The sequence below is a fragment of the Jatropha curcas genome, chromosome 4 (assembly GCF_041381405.1).
Source record: "Jatropha curcas cultivar XTBG-Jc1 chromosome 4, XTBG_Jcur_1.0, whole genome shotgun sequence".
NCBI lineage: Eukaryota > Viridiplantae > Streptophyta > Magnoliopsida > Malpighiales > Euphorbiaceae > Jatropha > Jatropha curcas.
The window spans coordinates 25553400-25571631 of record NC_143154.1 but is presented as its reverse complement, the minus strand read 5'-3'; the positions used below and the strand labels follow the sequence as shown (position 1 = coordinate 25571631).

The window sequence follows — 18232 nt, the reverse complement described above, 5'->3', positions numbered from 1 at the left end:
ATGCACATCTTATATGAAAAAATTTACCACCAATATTTGGTTCACAAATTTTTTTAAGTTCAATAATTGATCTAGTATTTGCAGAAGCATTATCAAATGAAATTGAAAAAAAATTTTTTGTCAACCTATATTCATCTAAAATTGAAACAATTACTCTATAAATATTATTTGCAGTATGTTTATCATCAAAAACACGAAAATCAATAATTCTTTTTTGAATTTTCCAATCATCATCAATCCAATGACATGTAATACCCATATAAGAATGCATTTGCCAATGATCACTCCAAACATCACAACAAATTGAAACACGAATTTTCAATTGAGAAAATAAAAGCTCTAACTCTTTTTTTCCTTTGTTATATAAAGAAATAATAGTTCGTTTTAAAGTATTTCTTGGTACTCTTTTAGCACAAGGATTTAAAGCTTTTTGACAATAATTATTAAAACCTACTTTTTCACCAAAACTAAAAGATAAATGTTCCATAGAAATCATTTTTGCTAATTCTTCTTTTTGTGTTTTTTCAGAATATTTAAATAAAGAAAGGTTAGAAGCGTACCCGGAAATTTATTGTTGAGACCAATCAACTCCTATTTTTGTTGGATGTTTTGCCTCCAAATGCTTCCAAAATGATCCATAGCCGCCCGCTTGTTTAAATTTATAAGATTTTCCATAATAATTGCAAATTACATCGTACATTTTCTCACCTTTGAATTTTTTTGTGAAATGAATGGAGAATATGTCGGAACTTTGTCTTGCTCTTGTAACAATTTTTGCTCGTTGCTCTTACTCTTGCTCTTCATCTTCTTGAAATTGCTCATTAAATTCGGATTCTTGAGTTGGAATATACAAATTTTCATTTGGAAAACCTTCAAATTTAAATTGGTCGGGAATCATATCATAGATGTCGTTTGTAGGGATAGATGATTCTCCAATTTTTCCCTTGCCCTTACCCGAATTTGAGTTTCCCCCACTTGCCATTATATGATAATAAAATATAATTTGGAAAATTGAATAAAAAAAATTAGAGAGAATAATTACGTAATAAGAGAGATTGTAGAGTAGAGAATAATAAATGAATAATATAGAATAGAGTGTAGTATATTGTAGAGAGAGTAAGTAGAGAGAGTTGAGATTTTTTTGTAATGAATTTGTAAATAAAATGAGGTATTTATAATAAATCCAAAAATTCAATTTTCCAAAAATACCCTTAAAACTAGCCGTTATATAGCCGTTTATGGCTGTTGGGAGGGGTAATTAAGACATTTCACAACAAATTAAAAAAAAACTGCAAAAATCTGACAGTTACAACGGCTAGAACCGCCGGTTCGAACCGGCGGTTCTAACCGGACGGAGAACCGGCGGTTCCAGTCCGATTCCGACCGGTTCTCTGGAACCGCCGGTTCTGGTTCCTCATTTGCTGGAACCGGAACCGAACCGGATTTTTTCGATTCCGGTTCTCACCGGTTCCGGTTACGGTTCCGGGCCGGTTCGAACCGACGGTTCCGATTTCCGGAACCGTAATATGGCCATGACTAGATTTGAATACGTATGTCTTATCATTTGAGTCACATCTTATAGATTTAATTAAATTAATTCTAAATTTTTAATATAATTACAATATTAACAAATAGGTTGGTTGATCAAGCTTGCAAATCGGTGTCGGCGTCCCACTCACCATCATGCCTCCATCTATATATACGAAATTTACTGACATAACTAGGTTGAGCAGCATACTCAAAGTAGAGAAGAAATAATTTTCTTTTTCTCTTTGACTATTTGGGCTCAATATGAAAAGTGATAGGATTAAAAAGATCAATCGAACAGATCTGTCCAATTTAATTTTAGAATGTTTGGTTCAATTTTAATTTTTACAGAAAACTATAGCATATAATATCCAACTATTATGATAATTGGTTTGTTAGAGAAAATAGAAAAAAACATCCAATTGATTGAAAAACAAAGAAAGAGTTTAGAATAAAATGGCTTCGATACTTCATGCAAAGCATTAAAAAGACCAATCAAACTACATCTAATTCATTATTATTTCTTAATGTTAATGCAGATTTAACTATACACAGTGTAAAAATAAAAATAAAAATAAAAATAAAGGATTTTACATAACCAACTACAACTAGTTCGGTATTAATTTAGTTACTTTTATTTGTATCATGTCAAATGATCAACAAATTAATTTCACTGCCGAAGAATCAACAAGGAGATATAATACAATACTATTTCCATATAACGAGATTTTACTATTCAAATTCGAGCTGTTCCACCTTGAACTCTCCGAAGGCAGAATAGAGACAAAACGGCTAATTATTCCTCAATAGTTCCATAAAATTTTATAAGCGAGTTGTTGAGAAATAAAATTAACACTACATATATAATAAAATATATATTATTTTGTACCATATTTTATTTTTCATTGAATTTCAAAATAAATAATTATTAATCCAAGTAACACTTATTGTCAATATTATAAATAATATTTAATAATAAAATATTATTTTAAATTTTCACAAATTCGGTGATGACATAAAATATTAAGAATAACATAATGTAGTAAAAATACAAATAAGCTACAATCAAATGAGAAAAACAAAAACGATACATGGTTCGACTTGAACCAAATTCGAAAAGCATTAAAACCGCAACTTGTAGTGGTGGTTTTAATGCAAGTGCAAGAAACCGCCAAATCCTCCAACAAACCTAAACAGTGGACACAAAGGGAAGAATACTCCATGATCTTAACTATCATATTACTTAACCCTCATCAAAGGCCAATTTTTTTTCTTTTTTTTTTTTTTTTAAGTATATCAAAGGCCAAAATTACAAAGCTTGTTTTGCATTATTGTTTTTGTTTTTTTTTTTTTTTTTTCCAGAAGAGAACTATGGTAAAAAAGAAGATAGACACATGTTTTAGCTCAAGCATTCGCATTAGAGATGCAATCAAGCAATACTTTCAACAGAAATAAAATGAAAATTGATATTGGTAAAGGAAATCAGCACTTTATTGAATCCAATCAACAGAAATATTTTTTGAACTTATGATGCTTATCATGTCCTTACATAACTCATACCTCCACCAGCACCAATTCTAACACAGTATTATCATGCTACTATTTATGTTTTCATGATTTTGTGACAAGATGATACAGATTCAATTTAGCTCACCTATGATAAATAACGAGAAACAACTTCGATATATGCAAGCAATAACAACATCTGAATCGACGACACATGCACATCTGGGTTTGCAGCAAGCAGTAACACTTACAGTTACAACAGCAGCTCGGCCGCAGCAAATGATGGACAGATATAAACAGAGGTAGATGCAGTCTAGTTTTTGTGCTGCAGCCTCCCGCTTTCTGCACCAGCATAAGGATCAATCGTGACATTGATTACAGTTGGCTTTCTTGCAGAAAAGGACTCATCAAGAGCAGACTTGAGTTCATCAGGTGTCCCAACAAGATAACCTTTGCCCCCAAAAGCTTCGATGAGTTTGTGATATGCAGCACCAGGTACAAAAGAAGTGGGTGCTGGGTCATCCTTAAAGGGCCCTGATATTTCTTCAGGGCTTCTCCGGTCACCACCATATACACCACCGTTGTTAAAGACGATTACAACTACAGGCAACTGATATCGAACCAATGTCTACAAAAAAATTTTAAGATCATTAGAACACATCCCTTAATTGTTTTTAATAATTAGATGGCTATGTACCAATTATAAAATTCATAACAGAAGCATCATATCAAAAAAGACGGAAACAAAGAAGAAACATTAGGAAGTAAAAACTACAGAAGAATATTAAATGGATCAAGTTCAGAGATAAGAAAAGAAACAGTAACCACTCCATATATCTGGTAGCTGGCTAGCTTTAATAAACATCTTAAGCCAACAAATAGAAAGAGTGAAAAGAAAAGGTTTCTGCAAATTAATAAATTATACAATTTAGCCTGGACTCAACTATTTAAAATATCCAAAGGTTTCTGCTACTATGCAAGTCATATTGATCCAGACCATTAAGGTAAAGAAGGATTCATTTTCCTTTCAGCAGACTGTTTAGAAATCACCAATCTATCTATGTTTAGCTGCCACATGCAGCAATTAGGAAATGAATCAGGCTACACTTTTTGAAGAAAGCCTATAAGTAACTTTCTGGTTTTAATTAGGATAAGCGCTCAATTTAGGCCCTCAGCTTTCCTCTAATGTTTAATTAGGTCCACAATTAAGTTTTGGACCAATTTAGGATTCATGCCTTTAATGTAGGATCAATTTAGTCCATTAAATAATAAAAATATTAGCTTTTATATTTTCAAAAACCAAAATCATAAAAGTACTTCAAAATTAAAAGAACTAAAATAAACAATGAAAAACGAGAAATAAGCCTTGTCCTTTTCCCTCTCCAATCAACATTTCTGTCTCCCCCATTGCAATCAATTGACAGTTCATATAATCCATCACAAGCCCAGCCGTGACCAACAAAGCCACCGCCAGCAACATTGAATCAACCTCCTCACCACCATCCCTAATTCATTACCCCAACCATAATATTTTGGATAAATCACTACAAAATCTTAACCTTCAACAACTGAGAAACAAATTTTAATTCAATGATCTCTTATCAATGTACGGAGCAATTCCTTAGCGACAATTATTGGCAAGACCAGCAATGGACAGTGAGGTTCTCTTATTTGGCAAAGACCGAAATCAGATTTCAATGGATACATCAGGCAGTGTTTGCAAGGCAAATAATCAAGCAACTACAGCATCTTACTAGTGGTGAAGGATGGTCTCGCAAAAATAAAAGCAGACATAGCTTCAAAATGTTGCTTCTACCATTGTTATCGAGTTCAGTGGGTTTCTGCATCTAGGTTAGGGTGCTTTCAGGTTTCAAGGTTCTATTTCCAAACAGGCGTAGTTGGAAGACACCAAAACTATGGCCATGGTAGTAGAGGTAGTTCTTCTATTGCATCATTCAAGGCTCGAGATGCATGGAGAAGATGGAGGAGAAAAAATTAAGAACAACATTGTTCATAATTTTCGTTCTTATTCTTATTTCTTTATTAATTTTTCTGATTTTAGAAATATTTTTAACAATTTTAAAATATAAAATTAATATTATATTATTTTTGTAAAAAAGGGAGCTAAGTTGATCCTAAATTAAAAGTAGGGGGTCCAAAATTGATCCAAAACTTAATTTGGATCTAATTGAATATCAGCAGAAAGTTAAGGAGCCAAATTGAGCATTTATCCTTTTCATTGACATGGGAACACTGCAGAACTGGGGATAAAGAAACAGCAACATTTGTGAAAAAAGTAAAAGAACAAAATTAAATAATTGCTAAATAATTCATAGAAAGACAGTAATAATATATCCAACAAATATACTCCAAACTTGACCTCTGATTAAGGTAAGCTTTTAGAAAGACAGCCCAGCTGAACCCACTTCTAAAACTACAATTCATGATAATGCAATATAAGTGGCACATGTAAGAGCTTACACATATGTTGGACCCTTGGAGGCAAAGTCAACAGGTGATAAATAGGTGAAAGTAACAGAAGACCAGAAAGAACGTTACCACATCAAATCATCAAGTCAAATACAACTAAGACCACAACAGAATATTTCTATCAAGCCAACATGAAGTGATTAAGCACATCTTTTATGCATTAGAAGCATTTCATCTTAATGTTAATATTCTCTCGGAAACGTTCTAAGACAACCAAAAATAAAAGGATAACCAAATGCACAATATTGTTAAACAAAGACAATCTTAAGCCACCACAAATAAGTATCACTGTTAGACTAAACGCCCATGTCTTTTAAGAACTTTTTCCCATTGAAATAATATTTTCCATTCTAATTACAGGGCCATGATCAATTTTAAGTAATAAGCATTCACCTCAAGGTTATGTTGGCAAAAACTTTTCACTTGGGTTTACTGAGTTAATTCATCCTTATCATGTTCCCCTTTATCTCTAATAAATTCATCTTAAAATTGAAACAAAGTGAAAACTTAAGCAACCAATTGAAACTCCCTCAAACAAGTAAAAAGGTGAACCTCACCGCCACAGCAAAATAAAATGCAAAGGGGCACCAAATAAGATTGGTAAAGGAGCCAAGCAGCATCAAGAAATGGCAACACAGAACTATTTAGATCATAATGTTGAATAAGGAACTATACCTCAACTTCCATGGCGCTAAACCCAAATCCAGAGTCACCTTCAACTGCAACAACAAGCCGATCAGGCTCAGCCACAGCAGCAGCAATGCAATAACCCAACCCAACCCCCATTGTCCCCCAAGTCCCAGCATCCAACCTAGTCCTAGGCTCTGTCTGTACCAACACAGATCTGCCAACATCCATTGTATTAGCTCCCTCTGAAACCACTACTGGAGCAGGGCTGCCCACTCCTAAAATAGCATCTCTAATAATCCTCATAGGTGTCAAGAAATTAAATGGCACAACATCCTTTGCCAACTGAGCCTCCATTCTTGACACATTCTCCTTAGCTTTCTTTGAAACAGCCTCCACCCATGGATGATTATTCCCCAAACAAAAAGGATCATCCTTAATCTCCTTGTTTATCAATTCCAACACTTTTTTTGCATCCCCTACCAAACCCAGATGTGGTTTTCTTAGTTCTATTTCATCCTTACTAACATCCACTAATATAAACTTCACATCCTTAGACCACTTAGGTGGCTCCCCAAAATGCAATAGCCAATTAAGTCTAGCACCAACAACAAGAGCAACATCACATTTACCAATAGCAAGTGACCTTGCAGCACTTGCAGCAAGATCATGGGTATCAGGCAACAACCCTTTACCCATTGGCGTGGGCAAAAATGGAATTCCAGTGTTTTCCACTAACTTCTTCAGCTCATTCTCTGCTCGCGCATAGGCTGCTCCTTTTCCAAACACAATTAGAGGCCTTTCTGCTTTTCTGAGCAACTCGGCAGCTACTTCAATATCTGAACTTGCAATCTCACTCCCATTTGCAATCGACCTCGATTCAGAACTATTCAAGGCGGCAGTTAACAAACTTTCCGCCTCAGATTCCGTTACCGTTTGATGCAAAACATCTGAAGGAAGATCCAAATAGCATCCACCGGGCCGACCCGAAACAGCGCGATCGAGAACCTGAACAACACAATTAGGTATATCCTTGATACTTTTAGCTTTTACTGATAATTTCGAGAAAGGTTTGACTGCCTCTATCTGATCAAGCTCTTGAAAATCTCCTCGACCAAAGTCATTTTGATCACAAGAGCCAGAGATCATCACCATCGGCCAAGTATTAGCCATGGCGTTAGACAATCCAGCAAGCCCATGGACACAACCCGGACCGGAGACAGTAAGAAGCAAACCCGGTTTGCCAGTGAGGTAACCATAGGCGGAGGCAGCATATCCAGCGGACTGCTCATTATGGAAGGCCAAGAAACGGATTCCAAGAGAAACAGCACGGTTAGCCAGTGAAGTCACCGGAATGCCCACCACTCCAAACATGTGGGTTACACCGCATCGCGCGAAGGATTTGGCGGCAAGAACGTTGCCGTCGATGGGGGTTTGAGGGGCAATTTGGGAATTGGAGTCCGCCATTAAAGGAAATGGTTAAACGATTTTGATTTTGCGTGTTATAGTCTCGTGTTGTGTGACTCTGTACATATACATATTGTGGTGGTGACTTTATTTTTTAAAGCCATTTTTGTTAATAAACGCATCAATCGAACCGAGTGTATGGCACTGCCACTGTCCCCACATTCGTTGAGGTTTTGACTATTCTATGAACATCCATAATTTTATGGTTTTCTTGCCACTTGGCATTTTGTGATTAGCCACCAATCAAATTTAAGACAATTATAATTTGCTAGAGGATTTGTTCTTAAATGCATTTTTTTCCCCGAGTTTACACCACTGCCAGGTTTTTCCAACCGCTAAATTAAATTTAACCGCTTGGTGATAGTCGATGATTTATGGTTAATAAATATTAATAAATAATATTGGTATTTGGTAAAATTTTAATAGTAAAATGAAATGAAAAATAAATTATTAAATATAAATGTTGGTATTTTTATGAAATTTTAATAATGATATTATAAATGGTTTGATTAAAAAATTTTACTTGTTTGATATTATCAAACACCTAGAATTTATTTATTTGAAACAAATGAACTAAACTACATGCCCTCTAAATCAAACATGTCAATAATTTTTACACTTTAAATTTAATAATTAACAAATTCATTCTTATAAAGGGATGAACTTACGACTCCTTCACGCTTTTGTAACATTTGAAATTAACAAAAAAAAAAAGAACCATTAGGACATAAATCTAAAACTAAGACAGTAACTCCATTATTAAAATAAAGTTTTTATGTAGAAAATAAAATCCCACATAAACTAAGATTAAGTTTAGAAGTCCCACTTCTTTTTAACTGTTGCTAAAATTAAAGTAATTGATAAACTAAGGGCCTGCTCGACAAAATTAACTGTTTTGATAGCTGTTAATTAGTTGTTTTGTAGCGTTTAATTGTTAGTTGTTTGGGTAATTTTTCATGAAACGCTAAAAGCTAAACGTCACATGAATTAACTTTTCACAAAACATTATTCTAATATCTAATTCAATCGCTATCTTATCGAACAGTTTTTTAAACAGTATACAGTGTTTTCAACTAGCATAGTCTAAGTAAGCTTTTTTTATTAATTATTATTATTTTCCTTATTTAAAGGAAGAACACTCTTAATTCTCAAGCAAATAGGCTTGAAATTTTGGCTGGTGGAGCACGTGGAGTGTTAGGTTTCTGTTTGCTCAGCTTCTCAACCAGAGACCACCAAAAGAAGTGGCGACGGCAAAAAGACGAGATTGACCTTTAATATTTGGTTTTGATCTCTTTTAATATGCCGACGCGACACGACCCACCTCCTCAGCTCCTCTGTTAGTTTGTCACCTTACTCCACCAAATATTATTCATTTTATCTTTGTTTCTATTGTTCTTTGTTTTTATCTATTCTTTCTTTTTTTTTAAAAAAAAAAAGGTTACACGTGTCTAAATAATTGGATCAATTAAAATTATACTTTTCAAAATTAATAGTTTGATTAATTTTTATTAAATTTTCAAAATCACGAATATTGATTTGGTTATGGTTTGAGACTCAAAAATATCCAACTCAACCATACCAAATCAAATTGAAAATATATTAAAGAAGTATAAATTAATTAAAAATTATAAAAAAAAAAGGGAGTACTACTCTAAAGTGGGTTAAGAAATAAACTGACCCTTCCTTAATGGGCTTTCACTGAAAGATGGACCGGGTTTATACCGAACCCGATTCCTCTTCTTTTCTCGCTCTCTCATCTGCAACCTGTAAAACCCAAAACCCTCTCTGTCTTTCTCCTTGGGACTAGCCGTCGACCATTTTTCAATTGAAATTCGAGTAAGCTTTCCCTCTTTTTTTCTGTTAGACGCCTGTATTTTTGTATTTTCCGTATTTATATGAATTCTCTTCTCATTCAATTTGATCAATTTTAATGGGCAGGAACGTTTTCCTGTTTTGATTCTGTAATTGCGCTAATAGATGCTAAAGAACAATGTTTTTCCTTTTTAGGGGTCTATTAATGGGTTGCTTTGGTTTTTTCCTGGTCTCTTCTAACATTTTTTTGTAATGGACACGTAGAAGAAATATGGATATTTGCACATTGGTAGTTTTCTGCTTTTAACTGATCGTTGGTGTTGTTTCAATAGTTGAAATTTGATTGATAATAAAGGATGATAAAGAGGCGATTCTATAGGGAAGAACACGGTGAAAGAGATGAACCCTCCTCGGATTCATCTTCATCTTCATCTTCTGATTATGACTCTGAAGTTGAAGCAGAGGAATCAGAGGATCATGCTCCAGTTGCAGAGGCAAAAGAAAATGATGAATCCTGCTCCACCTCGTCTGGTTTGTACCACATTGCATTTTTTCTTTCTCTATATTGCTTAGCGGGTCTCGGTTGTTTGCTGCTCGAAGTGGTCAAGAATGCTATATGGTTGCATTTACTATTAAAATTTTGATTCATGTGAATGATGAAATTGTGAAAATTGTTGTGTTAATGGTAATTTGCTAAATTTTTTGCTAATTTATTATAAAAAAATTGTCCTCATTTTGTTTTGAGTTACTTTTTACCCCATATGTTTTATCTTCTTTTTTTAATAAATAAATAGATATAATAGATGCTTACGTTGTTTTGATATAATTCAGGATATGAGGGTGAGGATAGCTCAGCAAATGAGATTGTTGCAGACTCATCAGGTAGGATGTACCTTTACATTAAAGGCTTTTAACCAACTTTTATCTGGGAAGTGCATGTTCAATTTGGATGATATATGCTTTTTGCATGATCTAATAATTCTTATGTGGAATTATTGCTTGGATCTGACTATTGATAGCATTTCATGTATTTTCTGAGGCCTTAAAAATCGTTTCCAATGAAATATTCTCTGAAATGGACGATCATGTTATGCATGAATACAGCTATTATTTTTTGATTCATTGACATCCTTATTAGCCATTCTCTTAAAGTTTTTTAATTTGAAAAGCAAAAGTGTAGGTGATTTTGCAATCCATGTGGTATGCTTCATAAAATATAAGCATTAATTACGCAAGATCCTGTTTGGTTGATTTTCTATTGAGAATTATTCAGTCCAAATTTATATTCTGGATATTTTCAACATCCAATAATTGGAATTAAGTGATGTGATTTTCTCATTTGAAGCTAATGCAAGGATAATTATGATTTCACAGAGGTCTTGCTGTATGTTTATGTTATCCTGTGCATCTTCAAATGTTTTTCTCATTTTGCTCTCTATAGTGGGAATCTGATCTGGTTGTCAGTAACACATTATTTTGTTCCCACCTATGTCGAATTACAAGATTGCCTTGGGAGGAATTCTTGTGCATGGGATGTAATCTTAATGCTTGATGTTGTCATTACTGATGAAATGGTAAAAGATCTTTGTTTTTATAGCGTCTAGTTTTGAGAAATTACCACTTTCTGCCAAAATGCTTGAAAGTTGGAGTCACCACTTCCAAGAACCTATCTTAGTGAAATTATAGTGTGATAGAAGTGTTTTCTGAGGGACGTAGTAATGAGATTTACAGTCTTAGGTAAATAGTTTATGATGTCTGAAATGTCTTTTATATCATATATTCCTATGGTTATTCATTTTTATCTTTTGTTTACTGCTTCTTACCCATTTGCAAGTTCTGAGATTTTACTAGTAGTGGAAGGATACAAGCAATTTTTTTCTTTGATTGCCAAAATTCAGTAAATAGCACAATATTTAAGTTAAAATTTTATGTGTCCGTTCATTCTGATGAACTGAAATTTCACTTTGACATGCTTGATATTGTGATGACTTGATAGTAGGTAATAAAAATGATGATGATGGAAATGGAAATAACAAGCAAATACCCGTTGGCCCTCGGATATCTGGTAAACGTGATGCTGTTATAGACAAGAATGAGTTTAATGGTGTACCCGAGAATGAATTGGCAACAAGCAATATGCCAGAGTTTGTATTGAAATTCAAATCAGTTTATAAGTGTCGGATTTGCCCTCGAATCGTCTGTTTGACTGAGGAGACAATGAGGACTCATCTCAATTCAAAGGTAAAACATAATATGCTTTTGTTTCCTTGTAAAATTGAATATTCTGTTTGCATTTTGATATTCCTCCTGCTTGGCATTGAGCGCAGGTGAATCTTTGTCAATCTTTAATGTCTTTAATTTTCAATCGAAGGATAGGGCTATTTTTGCTTCTTTCTTCCTTTCATCATTTCTTTTTCCTTATCTGATAACATTTAATTGTGTGCATAGTCAAATGTTTGTTTCTGTATTATGAAGAACGAACCAGTAATGCAATAATAACCAGTGTCGACAATTTTAACAAGCAGGAGAAATTTTTTTCTTTCAAGCTGTTAATGGTTTCTTTGCAGGTTTTCCATTACCCTGTTCATGATTTGTGCTATTACTTGATATATTAGGACGAAGATGAAAGTATTTGGAGCTACTATTTGTCTTTCATCTCTCGTTGTTTTCTTCCTTTGAAAGAAAGTAGTTATATGCTTATATGGAGATCTATTAATTGTTGCAGGGACATATTCGGTCAGAGAAGTTGCTGAAGGAGAACAGACTGAAGGCCATGCTTAATAGTGACGGGGAAATTGAGAACCAGGAGACTGCTGCAGAGTTGCATGCTCGAATTATGGCCTTTGGACAGGTTGGTTTCTCAATGAATATTTCTGCAAATTGAACAGGGGATTGGAGGCTAGATGCTAATTTTTAACTTTCTATACAGAATAAATCAAAAAAGAAAAATAAAGGGCGTCAACGGCAAAAGAAGAGAACAAGAAAGAAGGTATAACTGCCATTTCTTGACAATCAAGTGTTCTTAGATGTTTCAATATCATACAAGGTTAATCGCTTACCGTTGACTGTAGGAAGGGACAGATGTTTCAAATGCAGAGAAAACAAAGGGATCAGTAAGAACACCAGCCAAGAAAAAGGCTAAAAAATGAGAACTGAAGAATGCAAAATTCTTGTTCTCTGTACTGTGAAAGGAAGAAAGAAAGAAAGAGGGATTGACTTCATTTTTGTTTAACTAATTATAGGTTGTTCAAGAGAATTAATTGAATGCTATGTACAATTTGCATTTCTTTCACTGAATGCCAGCTTTTTCTTTTTCCCCTTTTTTTAAATTACTATTGATAAACATTATCATTGTTGAAGTCTTTCACTTTGCCAACGTTGACATTGATTTGACTTATGGTAACTTTGGGATTGGGACACAACTATGCTGATTTATTTTTTTTCTATTATTTATTTCATTTTTATGCTCTCTAAAATTTCTACAAATGCGTTCATGAAAAATTTTTAAATAATTTTTAGTAAATTTGGCTGCCAATTGGCATTAGAACTGGAAAGTTGAAACCTCCTAGTATAAACTATAGTTGAAGCTGAGGTTTTAAAATCTAATAAACTTCAGTTAAATTTAAATATTAAATGCTGTACTGAAAATCTCACTCTTGTTTCTCTTAATTTATAAACCCGATACATTAGATTCCGAAAGAACGTGTTTATATATACAAGTAATTCCCATACCAATAAGCTGCAAAGCCTGCAAATGAGCTCCCATCTCACACCAAACCAAAATAGAGAGGAAGAAACACTAAAATGAGCTCAAAATACTAAGACCTACTTCCTCCGCTAAAATTGAAAGTATACATTAACCATCTACGGCTCTCTTTTTCGATACATCAGTGGTAAAGCAAGAAAATAGTACTAGTAGAACTGAAATTGAATTAGAACTTCACAAACTTAAATATGATCACAAACGTAAGCAATTCAAGAGGCAGGTGTCAAGGTAGTGATACAGTCGCTTAGAGAAAATATCAGCTCTTTTAACCCAAAGTATCTAGCATCACTTGCTCAAAACATTTGTAAAGATTTAGAAGTAGTTGCCCAAATGCCATTCCACAAAATATTTGGCAAAGGCAATGCCCTTTTAGTGATTATCATTATATGAATTTGAATGGGAAACTTGAGAGGCCATCAGTTGGTAACGATCATAAGATTCAAGATTCCTCTTTATGCAGAGAATGGTCAGGGGAAGGAAGCATATGCTCTCCATTCCCATCAGTTTCGGCAGGTGGATCATGTGGAGTTTGTTCAGCTGCTTCAGCATTTTCAGGATGAAAGTTGATGGGAAACTTTGTGACCCTTGGTTTATCAGACAAAATGTTTCTTTGAACCTTATCGATCAATACTTTTGGTGGAGGTTCCTCTCTTAGTTGCTCTTCTTCATAATCATTGTTGACATAGTAGCCAACCCTAACGAATTCTTGGCCTAGATAAGAGCAGGTTAACAAAAGCACCGTCACACCAATTATATCTTCTTCACGAATCTTTGAAGGATCTGGTGGGTCTGCCTGGAAGGCATCCAACCCAAAGCAGAAATCAGAAAACACAACATAAAAATTCCAATATAAAAAGCAGACAGAAGGGTTTAGCAAAAATTGCCTGTAAAACAAAACGATAGTTTCCAACATTCACAGGCCCAACCAGTACACTTTCCAAAAGTTGGTCATAAGTTTCATCCTCAGCAGAACCTACATAAATTAGTTTCCATTCCAAATCTGCAATGAAAAATTTAATACAGTTTAATATTTGTAGCATAACTACTGTACAAACAAATAATTCCACCCTTCCCCACCCCATTGGAAAGAAAGAAGAGGAATAGAGGTTATTTGGAAAAAAAAAAAAAAAGGAGAGATTATTTTACTGGAAATCTATAGTAAGAGCTTAGGCTCTTATGCTGCACACATGCTTAATTATTCATCTTTTGATGTAACTAATTCAGAAGCATAAAGACACTTGTGGTATTTGGACCTGGTAAGCAAACTGATCTTCCAGTCCACACCTTCTTCTCAGTTTGAGAAACTCTATCTATCCTTTTTACAGACTTTCAAATGGCAAGTATAAGTGCAAAGCAATTTGTTTACAGAGGAGTCATAACAGTCTACAATCATGCCATTACCTGTTGAAAACTTAATGAAGTTCTGTAACCCAAATGCTTCGTTGCATGGACAAATACACAAAGCAAATCTTTTTCTTTTCATTATGCTTAATGCATTTTAACTCTGCTTGGTAGTACAAGGAGGGTTTATAATGGTTGAAGAGTGCCAAATTAATTCACCTTAATGACCGGATCTAAAGGTTTCAATTTGTTTGGTATTAAAGTTGAGTAGGGCTGAGCAAATACTCTGCTGCTGTCTCTCGTAACTAATAGAAATGGACCATAGAAACGGTAACCTCAAAACACAAGCAAAAACATACTTTACCTAATTGATGAAATTACAAACTTTCTCCTAATGGTTCTATTGCCTTCAAAATCCAGGAAGAAGAATCTGACAGTAGAGAGAAAAACTGCTACAAATATAACACTTTGGCTTATACGGATCCCAGGTTTAACTTTATAACACTAAATTTTCTCCTTTTCCTCAAAATTTCTCCTAAATTGTGGAGTTTTTTGCCCTAATTGAATAACCCCTTTATTGCATGTAAGCAAACAACTTTCCATCTACCAATTTTTCTAACCAACCAAACAGACCAAAAACCACCAATATTGAATATAAAGAAACCCTAACCCAAATCCACACAAAATCAAACAATTTAATAATTTCAAAAACAAAATTGCCAAAAAAAAAAAAAAAAAAAAAAAAAAAAAAAAAAAGAGGACAATATAACTAACGATAGAGAGGAAAATACCATCTTTAAGAGGAGTTAAGCACTCATAAGAGATCTCAAACTGAAACGGGGACAAAAACGGCGCCGGATTGTCCAGGACAGTAACATTGGTAATATTCACAGCACTCATTATGAAACAAATCAATTTGAAACCCTAGAATCCAAAACCTTCATGTAAAACCCAAACAGAATCCTAATCCAATCAGAGAGAAACACAAAGAAAATAAGTATTTGAAGAAAAAAAAAACAGAGAAAAATGAGGGGAAGGGTTTTCGAAGATTTGAATTTTGGGGTTTCTAGTTGTAAAGCGAATAGAGAATTGTAGATGATGGAAACTTTATACCGGAAAGGCCAGAAGAAACTATTAAAGCCATGGAAATTGCAAATGGCGGGAGACTGGTTTTTGGTATGAAAAAAGGGAGCGGGAATGGAAATGAGTAAGAGAATTGGAATTTCAGATTAGGGCTGACCTGTATAATTTGTTGGAGAATCAGCAATGTACTTAGAACTTCCAAGGTATTGATGGTTCTAATTTAGAACTTTCTATCTTTGCTCGATAGTAATTGAGTTTAGTTTCCTTTATATTACTAGTTTTCTCCAACTCATTTTGAACTCGTTAATTTGTAGTCGTTATAAGAAATATAATTTATTTTTATATATATTTTTTTGTTAATTTTTATAATATTATGTAATTTATATTGCTAAAAATCGAAAAAGCATTCCCAAATAAAAATTATTTTATGAAATAATAAAAATAAAAGAATAATAAATTTTCTCAAAATGATATTTATCTTGACTTAACTTATTACGTTTTGAAATTATATAATAAATATTATATACCCCTCCATCCAAGAAAATAGTCTCACTTTTTAAAATTATCTCACTTCTGATAAAAGGGTATCTCAAGATAACAATTCCATGTTTAATTTTAGAAATGCCTTTTTTTATTTTTCTATAAATCCTTATAATATAATTTGTGCCAATAATTAATATCCATAGAATTACTAAATATTTAATCAAATATAAACATAAAGTAATATAAAGTAATTAAAACATATGTCGAGATTAATTTTTTATTGAAAAATCTATAAATATTAATAAAGAATTATTAATATAAGGGTATATATGGAAACAGATGGATAAATGTTATGGTTAAACTACTTATTCTTTTTTTTTAATAAACTACTTATTCTTAATTTGTGTAAAAAAAAATGAAACTATTTTTTTTTGGGATTGAATGAGTATTATACATAAATAGCTATTATAATATTTAATATTATTATCATTATTTTTGAGCATTGTTTATAATTTTGGTACTTTCTTTTTTACTTTTTGATAAAGTTTATGAATATAAAATTAATTTTATGGTTTTTTTGAGAAAAAAATTCCTTTCAATATATTATATAATTTACTAATATAACGTGTTATATCATAATTTTATATTGGACACATATATTTTTGCTGAGTTATATTTTCTATTTTTAGTTTACTAATATAACGTGTTATATTATAATTTTATATTAGACACATATATTTTTGCTGAGTTATATTTTCTATTTTATATAAAAGGATAAATCTTATAATATATTCCTCAATAATAATAATAAATTACATTCATTCCTTGAATAAGTTACAAGTAAAAAACAATTATACCCATTTAAATTAAAGATTTTTTGAAAGTAGTAATTAAATATATTATATTCTTACTATACTCAATAATGTATCTTTTCTATAATCTACACTATATATAAATGTGAGAATAAGGGGAATAATGAGATTTCCGATTACATTTATTTTTTGAATAAGTTACATTTAAAAAATAATTATATCCATTTAAATTAAAGATTTTTTGAAAGTAGTAATTAAATATATTATATTCTTACTATATTCAATAATGTACCTTTTTTATAATCTACACTATATATAAATATGAAAATAAGAAGAATGATGAGATTTCTGATAACATCCTTGATGAAATTTGAATATCATAAAATAACATTAGTTCTGATTAATTAAAAAATTATATTTTATTAATTGATTGAATATACTTTATTAAAATTATTTTTTTTAATAAATACATATAGATAATTTAGCATATCAAAATTTTAATTTTTAATTTTCTAAAATTTTATTTTTAAGATATATATATATATGGTAATAAGACATTTGAAAATTTTTTATATTTTATTTTTTAAATATTTGATTCTCTTTTTATTATAATTAAAATATTTTATTTAGGAGAGAGATAAAAAAAAGTATGTTTTTTATAATATTTTTTCTTTATATTTCTATAATTTGATTCGATATATTTTTTAAAAAATAAATTTTCAAATAGAATATAAATAATTAAAACTTTCAAAATTTTTAGATTTTTACTTTTAAAATTTTATCTTTAAATGAAATGAACATATGTATGGGATAATAAACATTTAAAAAGTTTAATTTAAAAAATTATATAATTTTTTATTATTATATCTCTATATTTTTATATATTGAAACGTATTTATCAGGTGATACAGTAGAATTTTACATATATAGTTATAATGCATTTTAGATAGATGATAATATAAATTGAATTGAAATGTGTGTATATATATACATTGTTAATTTATTAATTAACCGTTATATCTACATTAATCTTATATGAAATTTTATTTTAACATTATAAAAATCTAAATAATATAAAACAAAATTATAATCAATGTTTAATATCAAAAAAATAAAAATGATTGTAAATAATAAGTAAAAGTAAGCAATGACATAAAAAAGTAAACTTACGAATAATAAGTGTAGTCAACATGCAATATACGTTATAAAAACACTAATATATATAAATATACAAATAAGGAAGAAAATCTTGAGATCGACAAAATGACCCTAACAGATTTATGAATTGACAAAAATATCATTAAAAGTTTTAATTTTA

At 31.8% G+C, this 18232-nt stretch overlaps 3 protein-coding genes across 5 annotated transcripts; 1 reads left to right on the top strand and 2 right to left on the bottom strand.

Annotated features, from left to right (window-relative positions):
* Nucleotides 1–2996: 2996 nt before the first annotated feature.
* On the bottom strand, nt 2997–7711 carry LOC105638783 (Thiamine pyrophosphate dependent pyruvate decarboxylase family protein). The gene is made up of 2 exons (XM_012222646.4): nt 6199–7711; nt 2997–3661 (listed from the first exon to the last, which is right to left on the bottom strand). Exons 1-2 carry the CDS (start codon nt 7615–7617, stop codon nt 3347–3349), a joined length of 1734 nt encoding a protein of 577 aa, XP_012078036.1. The 5' UTR covers nt 7618–7711; the 3' UTR covers nt 2997–3346.
* Nucleotides 7712–9295: 1584 nt separating this feature from the next.
* On the top strand, nt 9296–12758 carry LOC105638784 (stress response protein). Of its 2 annotated transcripts, none has more exons than XM_012222648.4 (7): nt 9296–9453; nt 9762–9960; nt 10261–10311; nt 11429–11670; nt 12155–12280; nt 12359–12418; nt 12501–12758. In XM_012222648.4, the coding sequence occupies exons 2-7, from the start codon at nt 9786–9788 to the stop codon at nt 12576–12578; spliced, it is 732 nt and encodes a 243-aa protein (XP_012078038.1). In that variant the 5' UTR covers nt 9296–9453; nt 9762–9785; the 3' UTR covers nt 12579–12758. The 2 variants fall into 2 exon arrangements, with proteins under 2 accessions (XP_012078038.1, XP_012078037.1); XM_012222647.4 differs by having other exon boundaries at nt 11426–11670.
* Nucleotides 12759–13339: 581 nt separating this feature from the next.
* Nucleotides 13340–15914, bottom strand: SGA2 (ASF1 like histone chaperone). 2 transcript variants are annotated; one of them, XM_012222651.4, is made up of 4 exons: nt 15777–15914; nt 15328–15499; nt 14080–14195; nt 13340–13988 (listed from the first exon to the last, which is right to left on the bottom strand). In XM_012222651.4, the coding sequence occupies exons 2-4, from the start codon at nt 15434–15436 to the stop codon at nt 13635–13637; spliced, it is 579 nt and encodes a 192-aa protein (XP_012078041.1). In that variant the 5' UTR covers nt 15437–15499; nt 15777–15914; the 3' UTR covers nt 13340–13634. The 2 variants fall into 2 exon arrangements, with proteins under 2 accessions (XP_012078041.1, XP_020536849.1); XM_020681190.3 differs by lacking the exons at nt 15328–15499; nt 15777–15914 and adding an exon at nt 14597–15242.
* Nucleotides 15915–18232: the final 2318 nt, after the last annotated feature.